Source organism: Mustela nigripes, chromosome 15, assembly GCF_022355385.1.
Source record: "Mustela nigripes isolate SB6536 chromosome 15, MUSNIG.SB6536, whole genome shotgun sequence".
In the NCBI taxonomy this organism is placed as follows: Eukaryota; Metazoa; Chordata; class Mammalia; order Carnivora; family Mustelidae; genus Mustela; species Mustela nigripes.
The window spans coordinates 82,462,757-82,487,634 of NC_081571.1; the positions used below are offsets into that span (position 1 = coordinate 82,462,757).

At 58.3% G+C, this 24,878-nt stretch overlaps 1 protein-coding gene across 1 annotated transcript in view; it reads right to left on the reverse strand.

Annotated features, from left to right (window-relative positions):
• Positions 1 to 24,878, reverse strand: part of COL4A1 (collagen type IV alpha 1 chain) — a 129,840-nt gene that overhangs the window by 19,109 nt on the left and 85,853 nt on the right. Inside the window, exons 15-36 of the mRNA XM_059377883.1 lie at positions 24,707 to 24,757; positions 23,946 to 23,990; positions 23,571 to 23,624; positions 21,914 to 21,955; positions 20,644 to 20,728; positions 20,161 to 20,196; positions 18,001 to 18,165; positions 16,550 to 16,645; positions 15,265 to 15,348; positions 14,652 to 14,722; positions 10,992 to 11,183; positions 10,351 to 10,519; positions 7,508 to 7,600; positions 7,315 to 7,419; positions 5,580 to 5,677; positions 3,756 to 3,906; positions 3,202 to 3,315; positions 2,382 to 2,549; positions 2,210 to 2,299; positions 1,264 to 1,416; positions 1,003 to 1,101; positions 806 to 895 (exon numbers count right to left, since the gene is read on the reverse strand). Coding sequence (XP_059233866.1) covers positions 806 to 895; positions 1,003 to 1,101; positions 1,264 to 1,416; positions 2,210 to 2,299; positions 2,382 to 2,549; positions 3,202 to 3,315; positions 3,756 to 3,906; positions 5,580 to 5,677; positions 7,315 to 7,419; positions 7,508 to 7,600; positions 10,351 to 10,519; positions 10,992 to 11,183; positions 14,652 to 14,722; positions 15,265 to 15,348; positions 16,550 to 16,645; positions 18,001 to 18,165; positions 20,161 to 20,196; positions 20,644 to 20,728; positions 21,914 to 21,955; positions 23,571 to 23,624; positions 23,946 to 23,990; positions 24,707 to 24,757 — 2,251 coding nt within the window. The remainder of the gene's footprint in view (positions 1 to 805; positions 896 to 1,002; positions 1,102 to 1,263; positions 1,417 to 2,209; positions 2,300 to 2,381; positions 2,550 to 3,201; positions 3,316 to 3,755; positions 3,907 to 5,579; positions 5,678 to 7,314; positions 7,420 to 7,507; positions 7,601 to 10,350; positions 10,520 to 10,991; positions 11,184 to 14,651; positions 14,723 to 15,264; positions 15,349 to 16,549; positions 16,646 to 18,000; positions 18,166 to 20,160; positions 20,197 to 20,643; positions 20,729 to 21,913; positions 21,956 to 23,570; positions 23,625 to 23,945; positions 23,991 to 24,706; positions 24,758 to 24,878) is intronic.

Here is a 24,878-nt window from a genome sequence, read left to right on the forward strand (position 1 = left end):
TTTCATAGAGAGCGAAAAAATTCAGGAACCCCTCAGCGTGGCCGCCTCGGCGCCGTATAACCCAGGGCTTCTGTGTTCTTTCTTCTACAATCAATGCCCATTTTCCAGAAGAATCAGAGGGGCCGTGGGGCGGGCCATCCAGAGTAAATGGACCCGGTTTCGTAACGTGCACAGGTACTCGCCCTATTTACAAATGGGTCAACAGCAAGCTACATGTCTCTATGTGAAATGGGGGTCCTCGGCGCCCCGTGAAGGCCTAGGGAGGGCCAGAGCAGCCAGCTTCCTGCCTCAGCTCTCCCTCCCCTGCGGGTTCTGAGAAGCACCAGCCCCACCAGCCCTGCACCCGCCTGAGGCCGGCGCTCTCCGCCTCTCCCCTGCCCCCTCACAGGGGTGAACGCTGCTGGCAGAGTTGGAGGCCAGTTCAGGATGGGGGCAGAGGACCCCCGAGGACTCTTCCGGGCTCCTGCCAAAGGACGCTTGTGACTGCCCCAGACATGTGGGGACCCAGACTGCACGGGGGAGACAGTGCCCAAGCGGACAGTCACCTGGAGGTGATGGAAAGCGGCCCATGTTTTATTTTACTGAATTGTCTTTTTTTTCCAAGCAGTGGTCACTGCGTCAGCTGAGCACCCCTGATCCCGCGGCCGGAGACCCTACAGGCCCGAGGATGGATGTACACCAGGGTAAAGACGCATGTGCCCAGACTATGCCCTCGGGGCCACGTGGGTTCTCTTGCAGACCTGTCCCCCCAGAACAGGCCCATTCTTTTCTTCCCAAGCCGACGCCGCCCTCGGATTCAACGTACCCGGCAGGCCCATTCCGCCAACCGATCCTTTGGGTCCAGGGAGACCTGGAGCACCCGGGGTTCCGCCTATGCCTGGGTCCCCTTTAGGCCCTAGGATAACAGAGAAGGACCCGCAAGTTAGGGCCTAAGAGAAGGGCTGGCTGCCACTTCCCAGCCACAAGCTCCGGCCGCGGGGGACCTGGAACTCGGCTCCGTACCTGGCTGCCCGGGCTGCCCGGCCTGGCCATCCTTTCCAGGCACTCCTGGGGTTCCGGGGTCGCCGCGGGACCCCTTCTCGCCGGTTGGTCCAGTCTGCCCTGCACGTCACAGAAGAAAAGGGCTGATGACCCGCGGCTGCTTAAAGGGCAGGCTGTCGCCGGAACGCAGGCCGGGCTGCTGTTACCGCACAGATCTACAGAACCGGTCGGAGCGCGGCCCGGCCCTCCCCTCCGCCCCCCGCAGCGGGCCCTCCGCGTCACCTTTCTCTCCTTGGTCTCCCTTCTGGCCCTTCATGCTGCCCATGTGCACCTCATCCATGGAGCCCGGCTTGCCGGGGAGACCCACGTCTCCTTTGTCCCCCTTGAAGCCAGGGTCACCCCGGGGCCCCGAGGAGCCCGGGAAGCCGTGGTCCCCTGCAGAGGAAAGATAAGCCCCCGTGAAACGTGGCCAAGGTCTCGGAGGCGGTGTGGCGCGCCTTCTGCTAAAGGAGGCAGAAGAACTCGAGGCCCGAGTCGCGGACTGGGTGAGGGTCTGAGCCGCCCTGGAGAGCCAGCACCGGCCAATGGGCAGCACGGCCGTTTGTTAAAAATTCAGCGTTCGCTAATGACGCCACTGCACATGTGACTCTATCACCGGTTTAAACGCGATACACTTTCCCTCTTCCCTAAGGACCTTCATCGCGTCCGTCCGCGGTGCCCTCGATTCCACGCATAACAACAGAACACGCATTTTCTTGTTCTCCTAAACAAATGACCATTTCTAGGTCTCACAAAGTCAACTTGTTTAAAAACACACACACATATTTTATACCAATTTCAAATAATAGGGTAAGAAATAAAAATGAAGACTTGTCAAGTTGCCCAGTTAGCTAGTTTGGTGCTAAGGACTCCGTTCCTGTAAGCTTGTAGGACAAAAGATCCCATCGATTCCATAGAAACAAACTCCAACACGCCACCGAGGAACAGCTGAACGCCCGTCTTGCGTCTGGTTTTAGGCAGAGCACAGCACCTGTCCCCACAGGCACCTACAGCAGGAGTTCCCACCGGAGCAGGGGGTCTTCCCGGGTCTTCCCGGCCCTCACGTGACCTTTTAGACCTCCTTCCTCTGCTTCTTGCAAGGAAATATGACCCCAACCGCTTAAGAGCTTCCAAGAGACACAGAGACATGGACATAAAATGGGCTCTTCTAGAACGGCCTGCTCCCTACCTTTCTCTCCTGGCAATCCTGGCAGGCCCGCTGGTCCTGGGGAGCCGGGCTGCCCTGGGGTCCCCATGACGCCCATCTCCCCCTTGGGACCTGTGGCCAGACGGAAAGACTGTGAGTGCTGCAGGTGAGCGGGGTCGCGAAAGACCGGGGCCGGAGTGCGCAGATCGTTTACCTGGAAACCCAGGAACGCCGGGTGTGCCCTGCTGTCCGGGGAGGCCAGGGAGCCCCGACTGTCCCGTCAGGCCTGGGAGCCCTTGGGACCCTTTATCTCCTTTGGGGCCTGGCATGTCCAGGCCTGGAAATCCGGGGAAGCCCTTCTCTCCTTTCACTCCGGGAAGGCCTGAGGGGACAAAGAGCAAGCATGGAGACAGGGTCTGCAGGGGCTCCGCGGGGCACCCCCGGGGGCAGCGGGCACGTCTGCAGGAGGCACAAGAGCACCCGTGCCCGTGCGGAGGGCCGGACGCTCCCACCATCCCAGGCGGCGGCAGCTGGGGCCACGGGGCGGTCCTGGGGGCCAAGCCCGGAGACCAAGCCCTCGTCTCCGCCCTCAGCGGGCAGCCGTCAGCAGCACCCCCAGGCCTGTCCACAGCGTTCGCAGCCCACCGCGTTCTTGGCGGCCCCCGGGCACTGTCTTGGTTCCGGGACGGGCCACTGGAGGCAAAGGCAGCCCCGCGCCGGGGACCAGTTAGAGGACGGCCCCCACAACTCACGAACCCCCACAGGAACGGGAGATGGAGGCGCCGGTCGTGCTGCGGTAAATGAAAAGATCACCGGACGCACAGCTCTGGCGCGCGGACCAGGCTCGGTGGGCGGAAAATGGCCACGCCCACGACTCTTCATCGGAGGGAGGGTCAGCCTGGTTCCCATGGAGCGGAATGGCCCCGTCCCCGCTTACTCGGGAGGCAGCACGAATCCCAGTCCAGGCGCACTCCCAGGGCCCCCCTCCGGCAGCGTGCTCTGGGGAAGCAGTGATTGCGGGAGAAGGTCCTCACCTGAGGACCCTGGTGGTCCCTGTCCTCCAGGGGGTCCCATCGCGCCGGGCGGGCCGACTCCAGGGGCTCCTGGAGCTCCTCTGGGACCTTGTAATCCAGGTGGCCCTGGGTCACCTGGACGGGAAGAAACTGTGAGTAAACCGCACACGGACCACGGTGCGTCTCAGAGCACACGCTTCCCGCCCGCACAGTAAACCACAGTGACACGAGCCCGTGAGCGCCAGCCTCCCGCGACCTCCAGTCTCCCGCGACCTCCACCGTTCACTCAACACACGTTTACAGAGCACCTGGCGGGGGCTCTGCAGACACCGAATAAACAGCCCAGCCACCGTCTGCGCTGGTCTGTGAGAGTCACCTCGGGGCGCTCAGGCGGCCCAGCTGGGTACACGTCGGACCCTGGATTTCAGCTCGGGTCATGAGCTCAGGGTCGTGAGATCGAGCCCCACGTGGGGCTCCCCGGCAGAGAGGAGTCCGCTTCGGGTTCTCCCTCTCCCTCTGCTCTCCCCCTGCCCTCTCTCTAAATAAATACATGCACATCTCTTCTAAAAAGTTACCTCGGAGTCCCTGAAGGCCTGGGGGGCCGACAGCACCGTGCTCTCCCGGGACGCCCGGTCCCCCGACGTTCCCCTTCTCCCCGGGTGTGCCGGGGATGCCGGGAATGCCTGGCAAGCCTTTGAGTCCTGGTAGACCAACTCCCGGCTCCCCCTGGAAGGTTGGGAAGCAGAGAGAAGCCGGCTCACCCGCACCGCCCGTGAGCTCATCAGGCCCGGGCGCAGGGGCAGACGCCAAGGAAGACCCAAGTCCACCAACCCCTCGCCTGCAAAGCCCTGACACATGTGATCGCTCCGTTCAGTCTCACAGCACGTCGAAGGTGGCTCATTCCTATTAGTTTTATTCTAACAAACGAGGAAAACCAAGGCTCCCCACGGCTGAATGCCTTGTCCAAGTCACAGGGGCAAGGCTCCCGCCCGGGGCCTGCCCTCTGCTCTGCCTCGTGTCTCTGAGCGGCCAAGTCTGAAGGACAGACTGAAGGCCATATGGGATTGGTGACCAGCGTGCGGACACGTTCTGAACAGGGGGAGGGTTCCAGGACCGGACCCGCACATCGTCCACTCAGATATTCCTTTAAACCAAGGCTTTCACATGGAATTCAACATGTAAAACGATGATGTCCTGAATCTGCGGGCTTTGGTAAAGGCAGGCGATGGAGCACAGAGCACTCCATGGGCCCGAGGGTGCGGGACACAGGCCCTGCGAGGCAGCAGGTGTGCGCTGCGTCACGGTGACCCTCTGCTGTCCAGGGGGAGGGACACCTGCAGATGAGGGTCAGTCCTGGGGTAACGGGGGCTCCTCTACGTGTCCCAGCAGCGAATTCGCCAAACAGAAGGAACCGAAGCCAAGGGGTTGGAGAAAAGGAACCAGACTTTAAACCATACCCAGATTCCAATCCCAATTCCATCCGCACGAGTCTCGCGTGTTAAGGTGATGCACACGGCACCCCTGCGGACTGGCGTTTCCAACCAACGCCGGTTACAGGGGAAGCCGTCTCAGCCACGGGGAGCAGGGCCACCATGAACTCTGGTGTTTCGAGAAGGAGGCTCCCTTGGAGTCAGTGGGACATGCTGTCTCTGTGCCTGTGCCTGGTCCCCACAGCCCCTACCTGTCCGTGTGCCCTGTCCGGTCCCCACAGCCTCTACCTGCCCCCCCAGTAGAGAGGGAACAGGCAGGAGAGCTCTTCTGTCGGCCGAGTGGAACTCCTGCCCATGGCCCTTCCTCTCATTCCACGCCACGTCTTCTAGCAATTTCCCTGCCCTTCCTTCTAGCCGCAACAGGAGCCCCATCCCTTGGTCACCTACACTTGCTGAGCGGCTTGTCAAGTGTCAACGAACGGCGGGGGTGACTGAGGCCAGGAGAGTCCCCAAGTCACACGAGCCCGGGGTCCCCGACTGGGGCCATTTTCCCCCAGGGACATCTGGGAATGTCCAGAGATAGCTCTGGTTGTTACGACCAGAGGCGGGTGTCGGTGTCCCTCTGGTTCCTGTGGGTAGAGACCACGGAGGGCGCGGCTAGAGCCCCACCATGTCCGAGGCAGTCCGCACCACGAAGAACGACAGGGTCCCGGGGGCTGGCACACAGCTCTCTCCTGCCACTCCCCGTGAGACCCACCCTGGAGCCCGAGACGCGGACACACGCGGGCAAGCACGTACTCAGACCACCGGGACGATTCCCCCAAACAAGTCCCACATGCACCTGCCTTTCCACTCTGTGCTATTTCTTTCACCAGCAAAGCAAGCTGGTCCGGCATAACCCCACGACGTTAACGCGGCATCTGTGCGTCTCATCAGTAACAAGGAACGCAGGGAAGGCGCAGCACCCACCTTTTGGCCGGGCACCCCTGGATTGCCGGGTAAGCCATTGAACCCCGGGCGGCCTGGACTGCCAGGAGGCCCCACGTCCCCAGGCAAGCCGTCAACACCTGTTTGGAAGAGTCACAGAAGTCACTCACCTTGTCCCCACAACAAGGAGACTTTCGAGGAGGTTCTAAGAAGAGCACGAGGCCTCACCAGCGGTCGGGGGCCACTGGCACCTGCTGGGGCAGCCTGGTGGCCAGGGACTGTGGGCCCGCCTGCCGTCTCCCTGCCTCTTTCCCACTGTCCCCTCTTCCCTGCCTTCTGCTCAGCTTTCCCCCGTCCCCCCCCCAAAACAAAACAAAGACCACCGCGGCACAAGCAGCCCAGGGTGGCCCTCCGGCTCTGCCGCCCCGAGCACAGCCTTGTTCAGGAGCCCACCCGGCTCCCCCAGAGCAGACCCACGTCTTCATGGGGTGCCTGGGAGGCCGACACGCTCTGGCGCAAGCAGTGCCGCGACGGGTTCTCACATGCGGAGCCGTCCCCACCAGGCGCCCGTGGGGCATTCAGAGACGGTCTGGGCCCAGCCCCAGAGGGCCCGATGAGCGGACAGCCACCCCGAGGCTCTGCTGTGCGTGGCGGCTCCCCGCCAGATGCGGAGGTCCACGACGTGCGGGGGCCTGTAGGGTGCGGCGGTGCACGCCCAGTCCCACGTGTGGTGGGGCTGGGGTCCCGGGGTCTCGTCGGAGAGCGCCCCTGACCACCCACCAGCATCCGGAGGCCAAGCCACCTAGCAGGAGCCCCTGACGAGGAGACCCGACCAGCTGACTCTCTTAGGCTGGCTCACAGGGCACAGGGTGGGGCTCGGCACTGTCCCCGTGACCCAGAAGGGTCGCTGAGACCTTCTGCCCTTTAGCCAGACACACGAGGCCCCGTGCGTGCGAGGGTGGGACACGGCGCCTGAAGGAGCTTGCAGGCCGGTCACTCTGCCGGCAGGGGCGACACAGGCCGAGCCTCTGGAGGGGAAGCGGGGAGCCTGACAGCTCTCCCCACCGGTTTGCACACACGGCCAGTACGACTGGGCTCAGGACACCGGCCCGAGCAGGAAAGAAAGGCCCCTCGTGGCACACAGTGCCTGCTCCGTCCCGGACCGAGGTCCCTGATGGCGAGTCCACGTCTGTGCCCCCCACAGTGGGAATGACAGACCCACGGGAACAAGAGAAACCGTCACACCGTCCCCCCGGCAGCCCCACAGTCTCCAGAGAGAAGTTCGGTTTAACGTGTCAGCGCCCAGTATGGGTCCAGGCTGTGCGGCCTGGGGGCCTTCTCCCCGAGAGCGAAGCCCCTCCCACGTGCTCCCCAGCTCCCTTCACTCTCACCCACCCCCAGCCTGGCGCGGGGCCCGGCTGCTCCGCGTCCCCCCAGCACGGAGGAGGAGAACGCCCAGAAATGCAGCTTCCGCTGCTCCCCGGACAGCTGCCAGGTCCTGACGTCACAACCCCCCTGCTGGGCACCACGTCCCCCACCTCCTCGGTGCCCACACCCACTGTGCCCCAGACTCCCGCTGGCTCCCCAAAGGGCAAGTCACTAACTCAAATAGCGTGTTTGCACACATGGCCTCCTCTCCCCTGGAATCAGGAGAATGAACGGAATGGCCATGGCCTCAGTGCCCACCAGCCAGGGAACAGAGGTGACAGCGGGGCTCGAGTGGGCCGTGGGCAGAGCAGTGGCCCCACTTAGGGGCCGGCTGGTCCTGCAGGTTTACCTTTGGGGCCAGGGGGCCCTGGAAATCCGATTCCGGGCTGGCCGACAGTGCCCTTCTCTCCCGGGAGGCCCGGCCTTCCTGGGGTTCCAGGAAAACCTCGGTCACCTGTTGTGAGCAAGACCAACAGTCCGTGTGAGAAAAGCCTGTCACTGTTCCAAGCGCACCTCCAGGCAAGCGAGAGCGCGGAGAGTACCTTGTGGCCCAGGGAAGCCTGGGGCTCCCGGAAGTCCTTGTGCTCCAGGGGGACCCGGTAGGGGCACAACTTTTCCTGCTTCGCCCTTGGGACCTAGGCAAAGAGCAAAGACGCCGTGTGAGAGCCCTTGTCCCATCCCGAGCGCGCTGCGTACCTGCAGGGCAGCCCTGCACTTCCCGCTTCTCCTTTTCTAGAATCTTTCACAAGAGCTCTTCCTCTTTTCCGCCAAATTTACAGCCAAAAGGACCTAGATGTTTGACCTGTGAATTGCCTAAGAATCTAAAATAAGAGTCATGAAAATCTAGGAAACCTACAGTAACAAGAGATGAGATGACCCTGAGTGATTTCTCGATTCGCCTGCCTGCAAAGTCAAAACGCTTCAGTGTTCTCCCTGGATCTATCAGACAATCGCAGCTCCGCGCTGCTTTGAGGCAGACCTCAGTTATGTGCGTCTGGTGGTCAGTTATCTTGAGGACGTGCTACGAGAGTGATTCAGCACAATCCGTAAGCAGGACTGGACGGCTGTGCACCCTTGGAGCAGCCCCGGACAGGACGTGCAGCCCAGCCCTGGGCGCCCAAGCCCAGGAGATCCACGGGGGGGTCAGGATTCAGCGGCTCAGGAAAGACCAAAGGCGTCGCCTCCAAGCCGTGTGCACGGACTCTTCACATGCCCTACTCAGACATAAGACATACGGGCCTCCCAGGCACAGCCGACACATTCTTTCGCTGCAGACTCAGAAACGCCAGCCGACGGGCCCCAGCACGCACTTACTATCAGTTCAGACCTGGGAACGGGCCTTTAATGTCCGCAGAGTAAACGTGGCTCTGGCACATCAAAGAAGCCCGCGCTTTGAATCCAGAAGCTGCCTGGGTCTGGATGGCGAGGCAAGCCTACAGGACGCAGACAGCTGACCAACAGCGCTGTCAGCGCCTCCAGAAGCTTCTTCCTTCCCTTCCTGCTAGGAGGCCTCTGTCTCCCCAGCTGGTCTTTCTGACTGTGTTCCTGGCCAAGAAGTGCCGGATTCTTTTTTGCGCCTCTGCAAGTTTTCAGATTCAAAGTACCCCGGAGATGCTGATTTTAGAGTCAGGAGCTATGGGGGGAGAGGTCAAAAGTCCCTTTTCCAAGATTGCGGGGGGGGGGGGGGGGGTCCTTCCTTAGCCAAACCTAGGATTTCTCTGCCCCCAAAGGAGTCAAAAAAGAAACGTTTCTGGGATCTCTCTAGACCGTGAACAAGGGTCCAGGAAGTCACGACTGGGCGCTAGGTAACCACCAGGCGCCAACCAACGAGAACAACAGTAAGAAATACACAAGGGCCCTCTGCTTGTGCTCGCGGCCAAGACACGCTAGCACGCCCCACGCTGGAGAGCTTATGAGGCTGACAGTACGCTGTGACAAGAAAGTAACAGTTCCCGTGGGACAGGAACGGATGAAACTCGGGCTGGATATACAGCTTGTGACAGAGTCAGCAGATCGGTGAGCACGAAGGCCATGTGGTCGTCCCCATTATCAACGGTTCCACGGCCTCGGTCTCCCCATGGTCAACCGTGGTGCAGCTCAGAAGGTCTACGGTAACTGGACGCCGCGTACGTGCTCGCGTCATTCACCTCATGTCACCGCCACCTCAGAGGCCTTCGGTCCCGGCGCCTCGTCACAGGAGGAGGGGTGCACGCGGGGCGGGAAGGAGCGCTGACAGACACACATCCGCGATGTTCACGACACTGTGTGATGTGCATTCTAGCTCATTCCTCGTTAACTTCTTGGTCATCTCCTCCTGGGGCCTAACTTACATCTTACACGTTGTCATAGGTCTGTATGTGCGGGAGAAACCTCGTGTATGTGGGGTTCAGTACTGTCTTGGCTGCTGGCTTCCATGGGGGTCCTGGGACATGTCCCCCCAAGTACGGGAGGGCACCTGTCATGTGATTCTTCTTCCACAGTCCTGGTTGGCAGCTTTCGTCACGTAGCTAGTTACGTCGTTCAAGCCTTACCAGCCCCGCAACTGTGACCATCCAATGCCCTTTCGTTCATTTTCACGACTTCCAGGACATTCCTTCGTCCCACACTCTTCCTTCCCTCCTCCACGCCCACACACTCCCGGCCTCTGCTCTCGCCGCCCGGGGGTCCTGGGGAACTACGGACGTGCTCGGTTTCTAGCCTGAAGCTCCTTCCATGACCCGTGCCCCGGAGCCTGCCGTGGGCCAGGTCGGGGCCCCAACCACTTCTGTCCCCAATAACACACAGGCCGAGGGGGCAGTGAGCATGCCCGTGGGAAAGCCTGGCCCCGGCCTCCCTCCAGCCAATCCCCGGTGGGCGGTACACAGCAGGAGGGCAGGGTCACACCAGCCTCGGGGCCCGGGTAGGGGGGGCCTTGGCACACAGACCCGCAGGACACACGGTGCATGAATGACTGAAGCTGGCACAGCAAACAGCAGCGGCGGGCGGAGACCACCGGGAATCCGCCCACAGGCCCCGGCCCGTCCGTGGACAGGTGAGACCACCTGGCTTGGGACACACAGAAGCCCACGTAGACTGCTCACCAGGGAGACACAGGAAATAGGTGGAGAGGGAAGAAGCAGGCTCACACTGGTAACCCCCCGCACAGTAAAGGCCCACCTGACCCGGGAGGCTTTGTCTCCTTATTAGAACAAAATCATCTATCAGCTCAGCTGCTTTGTCGCCAGATTCTTCACATCACCTGGCCCTTCCCACGCACAAGTCTACTAGGTACAGTATCGCCTCGGAGGGCCCGGGCCAGGCCACTTTGTGGAAGAACGGACACCCGACTCCCGTCCCCACGTCGGGGAGCCCAGTGCTCTGAGCACCCGAGGTCCTCAGGCCTCACCTGGCTGGCCTGGGGAGCCAGGGTTCCCGGGAAAACCCGCTTGTCCTTTGTCGCCAACGGGGCCAGGAAGGCCAAACCCTGGAGGCCCTGGAGGGCCGGTGTCACCGCGACTGCCGGGGAATCCAACTCCTCCGGGGGGGCCACGCTCTCCTTTCAATCCTACCGACCCCTGATGTGCAAAGAGAAAAAGGAACGTTATCAGCAGACACACCCGCACGCGGCCACCTTCAGTCTTCTGCCGTCTGCAATCGATAAGCACCAGAGTCTGACTGGCTGATGCCATCCACCGCCTCGCGCCCTCCACAAAGGTCAACTCGCAGTTAATAAATGACACCAGCATTCCTGTGTAAGCTGGCTGGGCGCCCTCCCTCCCCGCACAAGGACACACCTCAAAGAGGGGAGTATTTGTATCTGGAACCGTCTTCTTAAGGATAAGGTGCAGGGCACGAACGCTAAACTTCACCTCCCATCCGACAAACGCCTACAGCAACATACTCAAGTCTCCCCACGGACCACTGAACACCACGTGTGACAATCACCCCCCAAATGTAAACGCACAGATACGACTCAAATAACTCATTTCTTCATTCTTTGCAGGTCCGCTTCTACGGCAGGCATTCCAAGTCTGGAAACAAACATACCGGGGAGCCTTTGGGGCCGGGCAGCCCTGGATGGCCATCTCTCCCAGGAGACCCTGCTCTGCCTGGCATCCCGGGCTGTCCTGGAAAGCCGGGGTCTCCTTTGTCTCCTTTGAGCCGCGCGTCGAAGTAAATCTCGCCAGGCTCTCCCTTGGCTCCCGGCTGGCCCATCAGCCCTGGTGCGCCTTGTGGGCCCTACAAGCGCGAAATGGAAGACATCAGTGCCCAAAATGAGCCGGCATGATGGTTACACAGCCAACAGTGATAGTAAAAAGTCACCTCCTTAAAAAACGGCAGTATGGTCGAGCTTATTTATTTTCTAGAAGCAAGTCACTAGCTCCGTGACAAAGCCACGATCCGACCCCCCACTTGTTGCATCTCTTAAAAACACTGAACAAAGAAGTCTTTCCTCAGGATCACAGACAGAGGCCAGGCTGGGGTGGGGGGATGAGCGCGGGGCCCTGGGAACCCAGCTTCTGGACGGCGCGGGGGAACTGGCTGGTCTCTTACAGCAGCTGACATTTATGAGAACATTCCGGCAAGTGCTGGAAGCTGCCGGGTGAGACTTCTGGGGCCAGGAACTAGAGAAAGGGCTTCCAGGTGCAGACGGGTGCAGCGTCTGAGGGCAGCACGGCCGCAACGGGGAGAGGAGAGTCTGGGGGGCGAGACCAGCCGGCGCCCGAGACCAGCCAGCGCCAACGCCGCTGTTCTGAGCCGTCAGCAAAAGAGAACGGACTTTCCCAGGAGACCCACGCTAGCACATTCCCCAGTTCCTGGAAAGCTGAATCTTCAAGGAACGCCCACACCCAGATGGTCTCTCCTCCAGCCTCTCTGAGAATTGGGGTTCACAAGGTTTTCAAATACTTGTCTCAAGCACTCGTTCCCTGAGGCCTGAGAAAGAAATCCCTGGGCCTCCCTGCTGACTTGGCGGGATGCAGACTCTTGGACGAATCCTTTCATTCCAATTCCTTCACACACTCCCTCGGAAACAGCTCTTGGACGTATGCGAGTCACACGTGCCCACACCCTTCTGTGTGGGCGTGTGAGACAGAGGAAGGAGCTGGGAGACGAGGGACAGACCCAAATCCCCGCAATCCTTAGACCCGAGAGCGGGCGCCGTTCACCGCCCGCCCACCACGCGCCACGGCTGTCGGCGCCCCGCTCCAGGCGCCCCGCTCCGGACTCGGAACAGGTGAGGGAGCGGACACTCCGAGAACCTCGGTGGGCCGCGGGGGGGCATGGAAAAGCCGTGACTTAGTCCGAAGGTGTTGTGGTATCTCGTAGCTTTCTCTCCCGAGGTAACACTAGCTCCCACGATCCTTAAATCGAGCTCGGCTGCGACTCCCCCGTGAGGCCCTCCCTGACACGTGTCCTGGGTCTCCACGGTGAAGGCGACGGTCCTGGTTACACAGACCCTTCTCCTTGCCCGTCTCCCTGTCCACCGGTCTGCGGGGTGCTGGGGGAAGGCCCGCGGCTTCCCGACTTTGCGTGCTGAATGTGTGCAGCGAGGAGGTACCGCAGGAAGTAGAAGCTGAACTGGCACTATTCGCCCACGAGAAAATAAACCCCAACGTAAGGACCGACGACTGGTGTGTAGTTTTCTCAGCCGGGAAGGACCAGTGTGACTTTCCAGTGATCATTCGCAGCCTGGACGCCCAGTTTCCCAGGACTGTGAGCACACAGTGGGGTCCACCACTTCTCACCTGGGTAACAGTGACCTTGACGGCTATCGTTCAACAAAGAAATCGAGATCGTTTTTTTTGAAAGGCGACATCTTGACCCTAGGATGCCTCCCAGGGCTTCTCTGCCCCAGAACGTCTCCGTCTTCAGCAATTCAAAGGTCTCTGGATCCACATCTCCCCACAGGAAGGAGGAGGAATCAAACGCTGCCTCGAGCACCTCGCCTCGGCTCCGTAAATCAGAGGAGATCGCCGGCTGTACGGTCGGCCTCAAAAAAGCGCCACCACCGTGGGGTGTCACAGCTCCTTTCAGCTGCCTGTCCCAAAGGCCCCGAAACCCACTCAGGCCCCGCGTGGAGCCAGCCTCCTGTGCCCGACCCTCTCTCCGAAAACCCAACCCTCGGCCTTCAGGAGGACAAGTCACCGAAATGCTCCCCAGATCGAACAGGAAGGCAGGGCCCCTCCGCTCTTCTCATCGACGCCTACTTTCCAGGACGCTCGGCCGGGTCGCAGCACCCCCACAGCCCCGGCCTCCCTCGGAAGGAGAGGGCCTCCCCGTGAGCCGTCACAGCGTGCAGCTACGGGACAGCCGCAAACAGGAGAAAAATTACTACCTGCTCAACTCAACTATTTACCCAGAAACAGTTTTTTACAGACTCGGCTAGCTGCCGAGAGGAAGCCGCGCCAGACCGAGGGTGGGGGGGGAAGGCGGGGGTGAGGAGTCTCGTTGTGCAGCCGCGGGGCTGGGGGCTGGGGGCTGGGGGAGCCACAGGCAGAGGGGAGGCAGGAAGCTTCCAGGAAGGCCAAGCAGATAAAGACCATGTCCAGAGGTTAAACGCGTCCTCGGCTGCCGCTTCAAAGGGCTTCTGGCTTTGATCCCCACCAGAGTCAGGGCTTCCCAGTTATGTGAACTTCTCATTTATTTAGAAATATTTTAAACAATTGCGACTTGTGACTTAGCTCCCCTGGCACCAGGGAGGTTCTGGAAGCAGAATCCCAAGATCCGACTTCAAAGGAGGAAGCGACTGCTCGATCCCAGCTGCGTCGGGGCTGTTTCAACTCACTGTGGCCCTGACCCGCTTCTAGAGAAGCTGCCAGTAGTATTTTTAAACATCGCAAATGTTTAAGAGCTACATCAAAAAGGAGTAAAATGCTCGAGATTTGACTTTCGTTCTGGGACAGAAGAAAAAAGAAAAGCAAAAGGGAAACCAGGAATGAAAGAAAGTGTGGAAAGCGGCTGGTGCTCGCAGAGCTTAGAAGAACAAAGAAGATACGAGAACCAGGCCCTAAGGTTCATGCGCTTCAGAAACAGAGCTGGTGACGGGAGAGAAAATGACCCTCGGTGCTTGGCATGACGATGCTTCTCTTCCAGTCAAGGGCTTCTTTTCAAATAAACTAGGAGAGTCAGGGAGCTGGTTTTCATCTCACCGCAAAGTGCCATGTCAATCTGAGACTGTTTCATTTGTAAACGCAGACAAGCGTCTTCACCACAGATATTGGTGGGCACGAATTTTCAAAACCCGTCTTTGTGAGACAGAAAGAAAGGAATGTGGAATTCCTCGAGGGCAACAGGCCGGTGACGCCGCGTCTCTCCACAGACACACGGGCACTCAACTTACTACCCTGTTTTGAAGTGACGGGGGTGACTGAACCATGGAGCTGCTGGCAGGGGCTCCTGGTGGCACCATTAAGAGCCCCCAAGACCCCGTGGGAGGGTGACAGCGTCCAGCTGCCCCCGGACACAGGTGTGTGGCCACTGAATTCTGACCAGGTGAGGAGAGAGGCAGGCGAGATGGGGATTCCGGACTCCACAGTCCTGCCCCCTCGGTGACAACAGGGGAGTCACTCTGACTGCTCGACAAAGCCACGCCTGACCAGTGCCCAAATCACGCAGCAGAAGCTCTATCCGCAAACGCATACACCTTTGTCAGTCGGCTTGGAGGCAACTTCTAGAAAGTACGCAAACTCAGGCAGGTTTACTTACAGGCAATCCTTCCAGACCATCTCTGCCAGGAAAGCCTCTGTCGCCCTTGGCCCCTGGCTGTCCCGGGAAACCTTTCAGAAGCCAAGAGAGACACAGCACATTACTGACAAGACACATCCCCCAAACCCCAAACCTTTCGTTCTCAGGATTCAAGAGCACAGACATCTCTACACAAGTGGACAGTGTCTGAGGGATCTTCACAGAGTGACAGAAATGCTCCCAGTGACCCTGAGTTTGGACAAGCACCACAGAAGCAGCTGGTGACCAGACCGCCCCCCGCCCACGCCCCGGGGCGGCTTTCGCCAGAAACCTGCCCTTCGCTTCGGCGGAGGGACGGAGGTTGTGTTGCTGAGCAAACCGTACGCTGTGACCTTCGACTGGGGATTCGTTGTGCCAAATTTTAGGTCCTCTTGATGATTTTCCAATCATCAAGATGATTTTCATCTTGGTGAGTTTTCAAAAACCCCGGAAGTCTGACCTAATATTCTCACTATCAGGCTCTGGTTTGAATGCCGAAAGTGAGGTCTTTCGTGGCACAAGACGCGTTTCATTGTGAAGGCTCCGGCCCATGGAAGCCAAGTCAGGCTAGTCCCGGTCACGTCGAGGCTCTTACCTATTTCTCCCGGGGGGCCCTGCGGCCCAGGGGGCCCACGAAGTCCTGCTGTGTCACAGATGAGGCAGCTGTCTCCTTTCTGACCTAGAGAGGGAACACAGACAGGGGTGTGAGTGCACAGGTGAACTGTCCTGCGCGTGGCACCCTGCCAGAGCCCATGGCCGGGAGCTGACACGGGGCCCACGTAGATGGTCCGTGTCCCTGAAGCACGGCAAAGGCAGAACAGGGGCCCAAGCATGGGGTTGGGGACCGTGCAAGTCAGCCAGCGGCCAGCCAAGTTCTGGGCCCCACAGGGTTCGCTTGTGGGAAAACGCACTGCTGACCACAGGCTGGGCTGGCTGGCGGTGCCACGGCAGGAGGATGGAGGTCTCCACATGGAGAAGCTCCTGACCCTGTGTCATTCTGGGGGACACCGGCTCAGCTGGTCCCCAGAGGGAGTCACTGACACGGACTGCTCGCTGACCCTCCCCGATGACTTTGAACACCACGTCCAACGGGGCCTCCAAAATGTAAAATCCTAAGGTGTTAGCTGTAACAGTTCCCATGCGGCATCTGTGTGGCAGACTTCGGGAGAGGAAGAATCCTTTGCAATCCAAAGCCAGCCACGGTGCCCTGAGGGCTTGGTTTTGGGGGCAGCCTTGGCTGCTCTACTCTCCGGCTGCTAAGAGACACAAGGACACTGGACTGTCCGAGGGGTACGACAAGCTCAGACAGGACTGCGGACGCGGTGAGAACCCGCTGTAGGCATGACAGTGAAGACAGGACCATGTGCCCTGGGCTGGGGTGACAGAAAACGATGGCGATCAGTAACGATATCCTGAGAGCAAGGGGGGAGGGGCCCAGTCCCAGGGCAGCCCCTCTGCTCACACGGATCGTGGGACCAGGGCCTGGAGGGGTGGCGAGTGGGCCAGGTGCACGACTGTGACTCGGCTCAAAAAACACGTCTGCTCTTGGAGAAAGGCACTCCCAAACCCTGAACTGAGGTCGTACTAAGGTATTGGTCTGAGGGTTTGCTCGGTGGGCCACGCGGACAGTAAGGAGCGTAACGTGTCCAGGCCACAGCGCCCCGTTGCCTCCAGGGGGCAGCTCACGCTCTGTCTCCCCATCCCCTCCCCCACCTGGGAGGCCCACCCAGGGGACACCCAGCGGAGCTCCAGTAGGGAGCCCCATCCGAGGAACGGACTGCGACGAGAGGTCCAAACACAGGAAGAGCGCACCAGCGCCCACCCTCGTGAGAACTGTGTCCCCTTCCCAGCAGCATTCTTTACAATGATGTCCCTCTTACCTTTTTCTCCAATCTCGCCCGTCAGCCCTGGCTGCCCTGGAATTCCGGGGGGGCCCTGTTCCCCTGGCGGCCCAGGCTGGCATTCCACGATTCCATCTGAAATGGATGGGCGTGAGTTACGGGACTAGTCCCAGCACCCAGAGCCAAGATTTGCACCTCTCTTCCTCAGCCGCTACGGTAACAGCGAACCTCTCTGAGGCTACTTATAAGTGCCAGACACCCGGCTTTACCTGGCTTCAAAATAATCCTACAACGTTAACTTGAAAACAGGCCCCGCACAGCACCCATCTGGCCAAGCGCCACCACGGGCTGTGACTTACAGAACACCTGTTTGATGACCCTAGAGCACATTTCCCTTCATTTGTTCTGTCCCGTGTCTTACGTCCTTCCTACCTTGCCAGTGCACACACCATCCTTACTTTACTCATGAAATGACTGAGCCGGGGGACACCGGGGGGCTCAGAGGGTTGGGCGTCCGCCTTCTGCTCAGGTCATGATCCAGGGTCCTGGGGTCGAGGCCCACATGGGGCTCCCCGCTCAGCGGGATGTCTGCTTCTCCCCCTCCCTCTGCCCCTCCCCCCTCCCTCTGCCCCTCCTTGCTCAGGCTCTCACTCCTGCACTCTCTCTCTTTCAAATGAATAAAAAATTTTTAAAAAAGAAAAATGACAATTCATGCTGATCTCTTCCCAGAGAAGCGTCCAGCCTGGAATCCCGTGCTGCCCCAGGTTCCACACCCGACCTCTGCAGAGACCTGCAGCCCTGTGAATGCCCTTTCTTAACGAGGTGTCCGCACTCCAGCAAATAAACCGCCGGGATACGCTGCATACGGACCCCCATCCGTCAGCCCCCCAGAAGACTAGGGCTTTGGGCACGCGCGGGGCTCACCATGTGAGTGACACGGCAGGACTTGCCTTAAAAACCTGCACGCATTCCCGCCGGGTGAACCCGTCTGAGACTGTCTTACATCCTGCGCTGGTATCACTCTAGGACCGCAGGACTCCCTAACTAAGTCAAGCGTTCCTGCTCCGCGCTCAGCTGGCGGGCTGGCGCCAGACCCGTGCACGCTGAGTCCCCTCAGGTGAAGTCGCCGGCTCAGCCCCCACCCAGACTGTCCCCTGCAGTCCCTTCCTGCGTACGGAACACGAACCAGATGAACAAGGTGCTCTGTGGGCAGAAGAACCACATGACTCACTTGTTCACTGTGATGCCGGGAGACTCAGACCTGCTTAACGTGGTTCTTTAACCGGCTTCGCTGTTTTATTTTTACTATTCCTTTCCGCAGTCTGACCAACGTGGCAAAGACCTCCGTGGAACATGAATGGCTCGCCAGTCCCCCGACACCAGGGCTTCTGTGACACCCCGACTCTGAGCACCCTTCCGCGCCCTGCTAGCTCTGCCCTGACACCTTCCTACGCAAGACACCACGTGCCATGGTCCCCGAGAGCACTTACTTGTGTGGCCTGGCTGTCCAGGGGGCCCGGGAGGCCCAGGGGGGCCCGGGAGCCCATCCCGTCCGCTTGGTCCTGGCAAAGACGTGCCCGGAAAGCCCCGTTCACCTTTCTCGCCTCTTTCCCCTGGGAATCCAGGAGCTCCGATCTGCCCTGGTACCGGAAAGCCTGAAACCAGAACAGAGTCTCATGTAAGGAACCGCAGTGTGGGATCAAGGCCCACAGCACAGGCAGACTTTCCTAACTATGTTTGAGAGAAAATGGTACTGACCATCCCTGGACGGGGAACTGCTCTGCAGAAGTAAAACAACTGAACTGTCAGGCTTCTTACCCTGCACATGTCGGCAGTCAAACACCTCCTACAACTTACCATTAAGAAAAAGGGCCTCACGACCCAGACATGGGGAAAAATCTGTGCTTTTTTTTTTTTTTTATGGTGCAAATAGTATTCCCACCAAATGAATGACAAGGCCAGTGAGCGTCAATTTCACTTCCACTTAGAGGCTCAGGGCATGAAAACGTCACCAAAGAAAAGTGGACACAAGACCCAGGGGACAGGAACTGTGCTGGCAATGGAAATGGAACAGCCTAGAAGTAAAGTTAAGGACAAAGACGATGTTCTGGGCGGAGCGTGATGTCAGTCTGAACACGGAAAGCGGAGTTGGGGGTAAGAGAGAGGCTGTGCCACCGTTCCGGGTGGGCGCAGCGATCTCCCACTCGTGCCGGCAGGAGCACCAGCTCGGGGCCGCCCTTGGGGCCTCTGCTCCCAGCCCCAGCCACCAGGACGCTGTCTGTGGCCTTAAAGAGCAGAGTGCAGAGGATGAGGGAGTGCCCAGGAAGACGACCGATCCCAGAGCAGGAGCTGCAGTCGTAGGAGAAGAAATGCTACCCTCATGTGCGCTCATCAGCACCAGCAGGACCAAAGGAGGCCCCTGGGGGCTGGGGCTGAAGGCCCCACGACGGGAGGGGAGGAAGCACCCAGCTTGGCCCCAGGAAAGGACCCCAGGGCTCACGGAGTGCAGCGCTGCTGGGTCCGAGGCCGGGCTTTGACCAGGGGAGAGCAGATAAGGCCAGAGCAGTTTCACAGACCTCTGAAAATACTGTAAGTTAAAAGGCGAACAGGCATAAAAAAGCTTCAGAAGTAAACCCGGCAGACAACAGGGAAGACACAGAGCGACGTGTGCACTAGGATGGCTGGAGGTCAGCATTTTCATGACCACAGAAAAGAAAGTGGATGGAAACAGAGAAGGGTGATTTGAAAGCGAGATCCACAGCTTTAGCAGGAAGGCAGGCAGTGAGGTGCCCGTGCCAGGGCTGGAGCAAGTCCTCAGCGCCGGACGGGGTGGAGGGTTACATGTTCCAGCAAAAAGGAACGAGCCCTGGGAGAAATTACAGCGGGTGAGCTGTCAGAAAGGGAAATGATGAAAAAGTATAAAACACAAAACTAAATAAAACACACACAAAACCAAGAACATAAGGACCGTGAGCACTGGGTTGTGCTGTGGACTCCAGTGCACATGTGGGTTTTCCTCACAGCCTGTCTGATCTGCTCCAGGGACTGGGGGAGATGTGCGCACACACACATTTGCACACATGCACATAAGCACTGGCACACAGACACCTGCGTGCTAACACACACAGACGTGTGCACACGTACACACACACAGGAATCCCACCACGAACTAAGCAGTGGGCACAGCAGGATCACACACTAAGTACAGCGAGGCACGTGGGATGCCCACGGATAAACTAGACCAGAGATGGTAGATCAGTGAGGGGGTCTCAGCTGAGTCTGTTCCCAAGAGAGAAACGAAGGCTCCCCGGAGACAGGGAGTGTGGACACTGACAGTGAGGGGCCTGCGGGGCCTGCGTCCTTGGGCAGGGTCAAGGAGACTGGGGGGCAGGTCCGAGCCAGGGAGAGGTGAGAGGACTTGAGGAGAGACAGGGGAACCCCCCCAGGAACACTCACAACCCCATGGCCGCCTGTGACTTCCGAAGTCAACGACCAGAGCTGTGAACACCCTTGCCGTCATTACTAGAAAAACGTGCAACAGAATCGACAGCCATTTCTCGCAGGTCACCCACGAACGTGAAACACTCACTCGGGACACGAACCACACAGATGTCGTCCGACTACCACTACCGTCGGCCAAGGATACTCACCTGGAGGGCCTGGCTGGCCTTGCAATCCCGGGAAACCTTCAAAGAGAAGGAGAGTCAGACACAGGAGCCTGCGGGTCTGGGCCCCGGGGCCCCGGGCCCGCAGGGTGAGGGAAGGGCACGGGCGGAACACCGCGCCCCGGCCCTACAGGGCCCTACAGGGCTGCATGCAGACGCTGCAGGAGCCCCAGCGCCAGGACGGAAGGCGGACCCGAGTCTGAGACAGGCCTCCGTCGCCAGGCAGGCCTGCGAGGCCTGTCGCTGTTAGCAAACCTGAGCGCGCAGGTGCAAACGGGGGAAATGGAAGAAAGGTGAAGGAGAAGAGAAAGACAGAGGAAGGGTGGAGGCGGGCGGGCGGGAAAAGAGAGGGGGAGGGGAAGGGAGGGAGGGGCGAGACGGGGGAAGGAGCGGGGGGGGGGGGGAAGTGGGGGAGAGAAGGGGGCGGGGGCTCGAGAGAAGGGGAGGGGAAAGGAGAGACGGATGTACCTTTGGGGCCTGGCTCTCCTCTCAACCCTGGGGCGCCGGGGTACCCCCGCTCTCCTTTCTCTCCCAAGGGTCCTGGGCCGATTGCCTGAATTACAGAGGAGACCATCAGAGTGCAGGGCAGTGGCTGGCTGCACTTACGGCAGCGCACAGGGAGACTAATCATCCGCAACCGCAACCATCGCAAGAAAGGGGACGGTAAGAAACAACAGTTGGGGCACAGCGGGGATGGGGGAGTCGTGAGGAAGCAGAAAAGGGACCCCGCCCCCCCCAGCACCCTGCGCGGCTCTGCTTCCTCCTGTCTCAGCTGGCCTTCCCGCAGCGTTCCGCGTGCGGCTCGGGCCGAGCCAGAAGAGTGCGAATTCTGGGGGCTGGGTTTATCTCGAATGTCTAACTGTCCACACAAGCCGCTAAGTGAACAGAGCACGGACAGAGCGCGCTCACAGCACCCTGCCGTGTCCCCGGCGGGAAGTCACAGGGACCCGCGAACGGGGCCCTGCAAGAGGTTTTCGGTTGTGGTGGCTGGTTTCTGTTCTTGTTTTTTGAAATGGTCCCAAGTGGGGACTTCCTCAAGGACAGACGGATCCAGGCCAAGAACGTGCTACAAAGCAGTGAACTAGGTCAGCACGACTCTAAATCGGGCGAATCCAAGAGAAACAACAAAACCAAATACTGCAGATTGCCCTTAAAATAGAGTTCCTTTGTGGCAATTAAATTCACAGACGTCATTACAATCTGCGGCCACGACACCAACAGACCACTCGACCGTGGCTGCCAGGTCACAGGTACGGAAGGGGCCCCGCATCTGGAGGAGGAGGTTCCGGGCTTCCCCGCAGCCATCCCGCTCCGGGAAGCGCACCCCGAGAAGACATGTGCCGCCCATGCATCTTTACGAGAAGTAAAATGCTATCTGCAGGCCTGAAGACGGTTTTACTAGGGAGAGTCAAATGATGGGTGGTCAGTTTCTTTCAGCATTTTCCTTAATGGACCATCAGAAAAAGAAAAGTTTCAAAAGTTTTGCTCTTATCATTACCCACGGGCAAATCTTTCCAGTGTCTGTGGTCGAGGAAATGCAGAAATTATCAAAATATAATAAAAAGTAAGTACCAAACGCCACACAATATAGAATATAAGTTTATGACTTTAAATAACACACGCCCTCTCTACACACGCACGCGCACGCACACACGCGCGCACAAACACACACACGTACGTCAGGCACGTGGCCCCAGATCCCGACAGACGACCAAACAGCACTTTTACTTTTACTCACAATTCCGGGTGGGCCTGGAGGACCTGCTTCACCTTTGTCTCCCTACAAAAGAAGAAATACTTCTATTTTTTGACTAGACAATGGCTCAACTTCTTGTTCCAGAAAAATAAGGACTGCGCCCACTTACACCAAAGTTATTTCCTGTGAGGGACTCAAAGCGCCTGCACTTACTACACCGAAAGCGGACGCAGGTCCCTCTGCTTTGCGGGACCGTGATGCGCAAAAGGAAGGATTTCCGCAAAGGGTCCAGGGCGGGGGTGGGGGGGCGTCTAATTGTTCAGGTGACAAAGCAGCTGACGGTGTTCCTTGTGTCTGATCGCTCGCCACCTCGGGCAATGCAAACAGAATCCTTCCTGAGCTGAATTAGTATCTGGTGATTTTTCAATAAAATAAACGTAAATGGAATGAAAGCCTCTGATTTCTAAATACGTTTTCTTAAGGAAATCACTATACCAGAGGTTTTTAGGCGTCAGGCTGTCTAAACCTGCACCGGAAGTCAGAATGAAAGGAACCTGTGGTTTCATCTTTCCCCCCTAAAATCCAGCATGACCTGAAAACATTGGGTGGATAAATTCTAATCACCTTTAGCCTTAATTTCATTCATATTAGAAGAAAAAACCCAAAGGAATTAATCGTGCTATGTCCGATGTTTTACGTAAGTCCCACAATAACACCTCTAGGAGTCCCAAGACCTGCACATACCCCATGAATGCAGCTGCCCCTTTAAGTCACAGCAATAAACTTAGCAGTAAACCCGCACTAGATGCTTTAATTTTCCTGATTTGAATATGAGACTTTAGAAGTATCTGCGAGACTTAAAAACTACCTTAGTGAAAACATCCTAAACACACTTACCTTTTAAAGCCTTCAAGACTGGACCTCCTCAACAGTGCCAGTGTCAGGGAAGGATCTTCCCCTTCGTCCCTGGCTTTCAGGCACTGCGAGGCCCGCCCCCACCCGCGAGTCGTGCTGGAGACGCTGTTCCAAAGCTATTTCCGTCAGCACAGACTCAGGCTACCTAGTCTCGCATCGGTGAGCGTTTTCTGCCTATCACATCGACAAATATTTCATAAAGTTTGATAACAAGCACTCGCCCAGAAAAAGGGCGTGTAGGAATCCGTGACTGGGAAATGACCAGACAAGGGAACACAGATTCTTGTCCTTGTGAGCGTGTGGGTACGACCCACACACCAAGCAACACAAGGCGTGGACACAGGATGTCCCGGGCGGCTGCGCGTGTACACTCAGACGCATCCACGCCGTGTCCTTAAGGGAGGAAGCTGGACGCTCCGCACAGCCTGTTGTTCCAGAGGGGTGTGTGCGCGTGAACGCACAGGACGGTTGTGCGTTCTGCGCACTGCTGATCAGTAACGGGAAAGTTAAACAAACTTGCTTTCCTTCATCCTGTCTGCATTTTTTATTGTTCCGAAACTAGATAAAATTCATCTACTACAAAAGACACATAACAACCTAAAAACCTGAACGAGTGGAACATTTTATGCTCCTCTTTCTAAAACAATCACAGGCGTCAATAAAACCACGAAGTTAAGGCGTGTGCTGCTCACAGGGAGGGCAGTCATTTTTATTACTTGAGCCCCGAGTTTTAGGAAACTGAACCGTAGGCTGCAGGGAATGCTTCCGTAGTGTCGTGGCTTACCTTGAAACCTTCGCGGCCTGGGGGTCCCGGGTACCCCGTGTCGCCTGGAAAGCCCTGTGGGGGGACACGGAAAGCACCCATCAACAGCCAAGCCAACAGTTTGCTCCTAAAAACTACAGAGAAAGGGCTGCCTGGGGGGCTCAGCTGTTAAGTGTCTGCCTTGGGCTCAGGTCATGTTCTCAGGGTTCTGGGATCTGCCTTGGGCTCAGGTCATGATCTCAGGGTCCTGGGATCGAGCCCCACATCGGGCTCTCTGCTCAGCGGAAAGCCCGCTTCCCCCTCTCCCACTCCCCCTGCTCATGTTCCCTCTTTCGCTGTCTCTCCCTCTGTCAAATAAATAAACATTTTTTTAAACAATTACAGAGAAATACTTACTGGACTCCCTTTTTCTCCTTTTTCGCCATCTTTTCCAGGTTTTCCCTGTGCAATAAAGATGGAGAGAGATCTCAGCATTTCATGAAAGCAATAATAAACAGTCTCCAGCATCCAGGCCGGGAAGCTGCGTAGGCTGACAGTACCACAGAGTGAGCAATGCCGTCTACGCAGGTTGGCTATAGAAACAGGACAGCAGAAGCAGACTTGTCAATGCTTAAACAACAGGGCCTGATGAGTTCCCCATCTCCTAAGGCAAGCGTGGCATCTGGCCGCACAGTGAACAGCAGAGAAGTTTCCGAATGGCAAGGGCTGGTGGCTGATAAGCAGAGGATTCGTTTCAACGAAGGTCCCCCCATCACGGCGGGGTGGGAGCCGGAGACCAGCGGCTGGGGCTCCTGTCCCCAGGCTTCGTGGGCTGGGAGGCATCTGAGCATCTCGGCTCTTGACCGCTCATGAAGCAGCAGCAACGGGCACGGAGTGCTCTGAGCAAGTGAACGGGGGCTCTCCATGAGAAGCCAGTGGGCTGGGGCTGGGGGGCTCTTCCGAGAGACCAGAGCCCCCACCTCCCAGGAAGGACTCTCAGATGGAGGCGGCCTCCTCATTCCTGCTCACACGGGCTCCAGGAAAGCCCTTCGGGAGAGGACGGGGAGAAACCGAAGAGCCCAACCCGCGTCTTCCACTCAGGCTTCTGTAAACCCAGGACTCCAGGAAAGGAAGGAACGTGCTCGCATAAGAAGCAAAAGGACTCTGAGGGTACTCACTCGGGGCCCTGGCTTTCCGGGCTCCCCTTTCTCTCCAAACCCTGGCATTCCCTTGAAAGAACAAAAAGAGAGCGTCGCTAGGGTATTTAAGTAAAATATTAAATTATGCAAATATCACAGAGAAGGTGAGTAAGCTTGTAACTTAAATCCAGTACAAATATTCACATAAAAT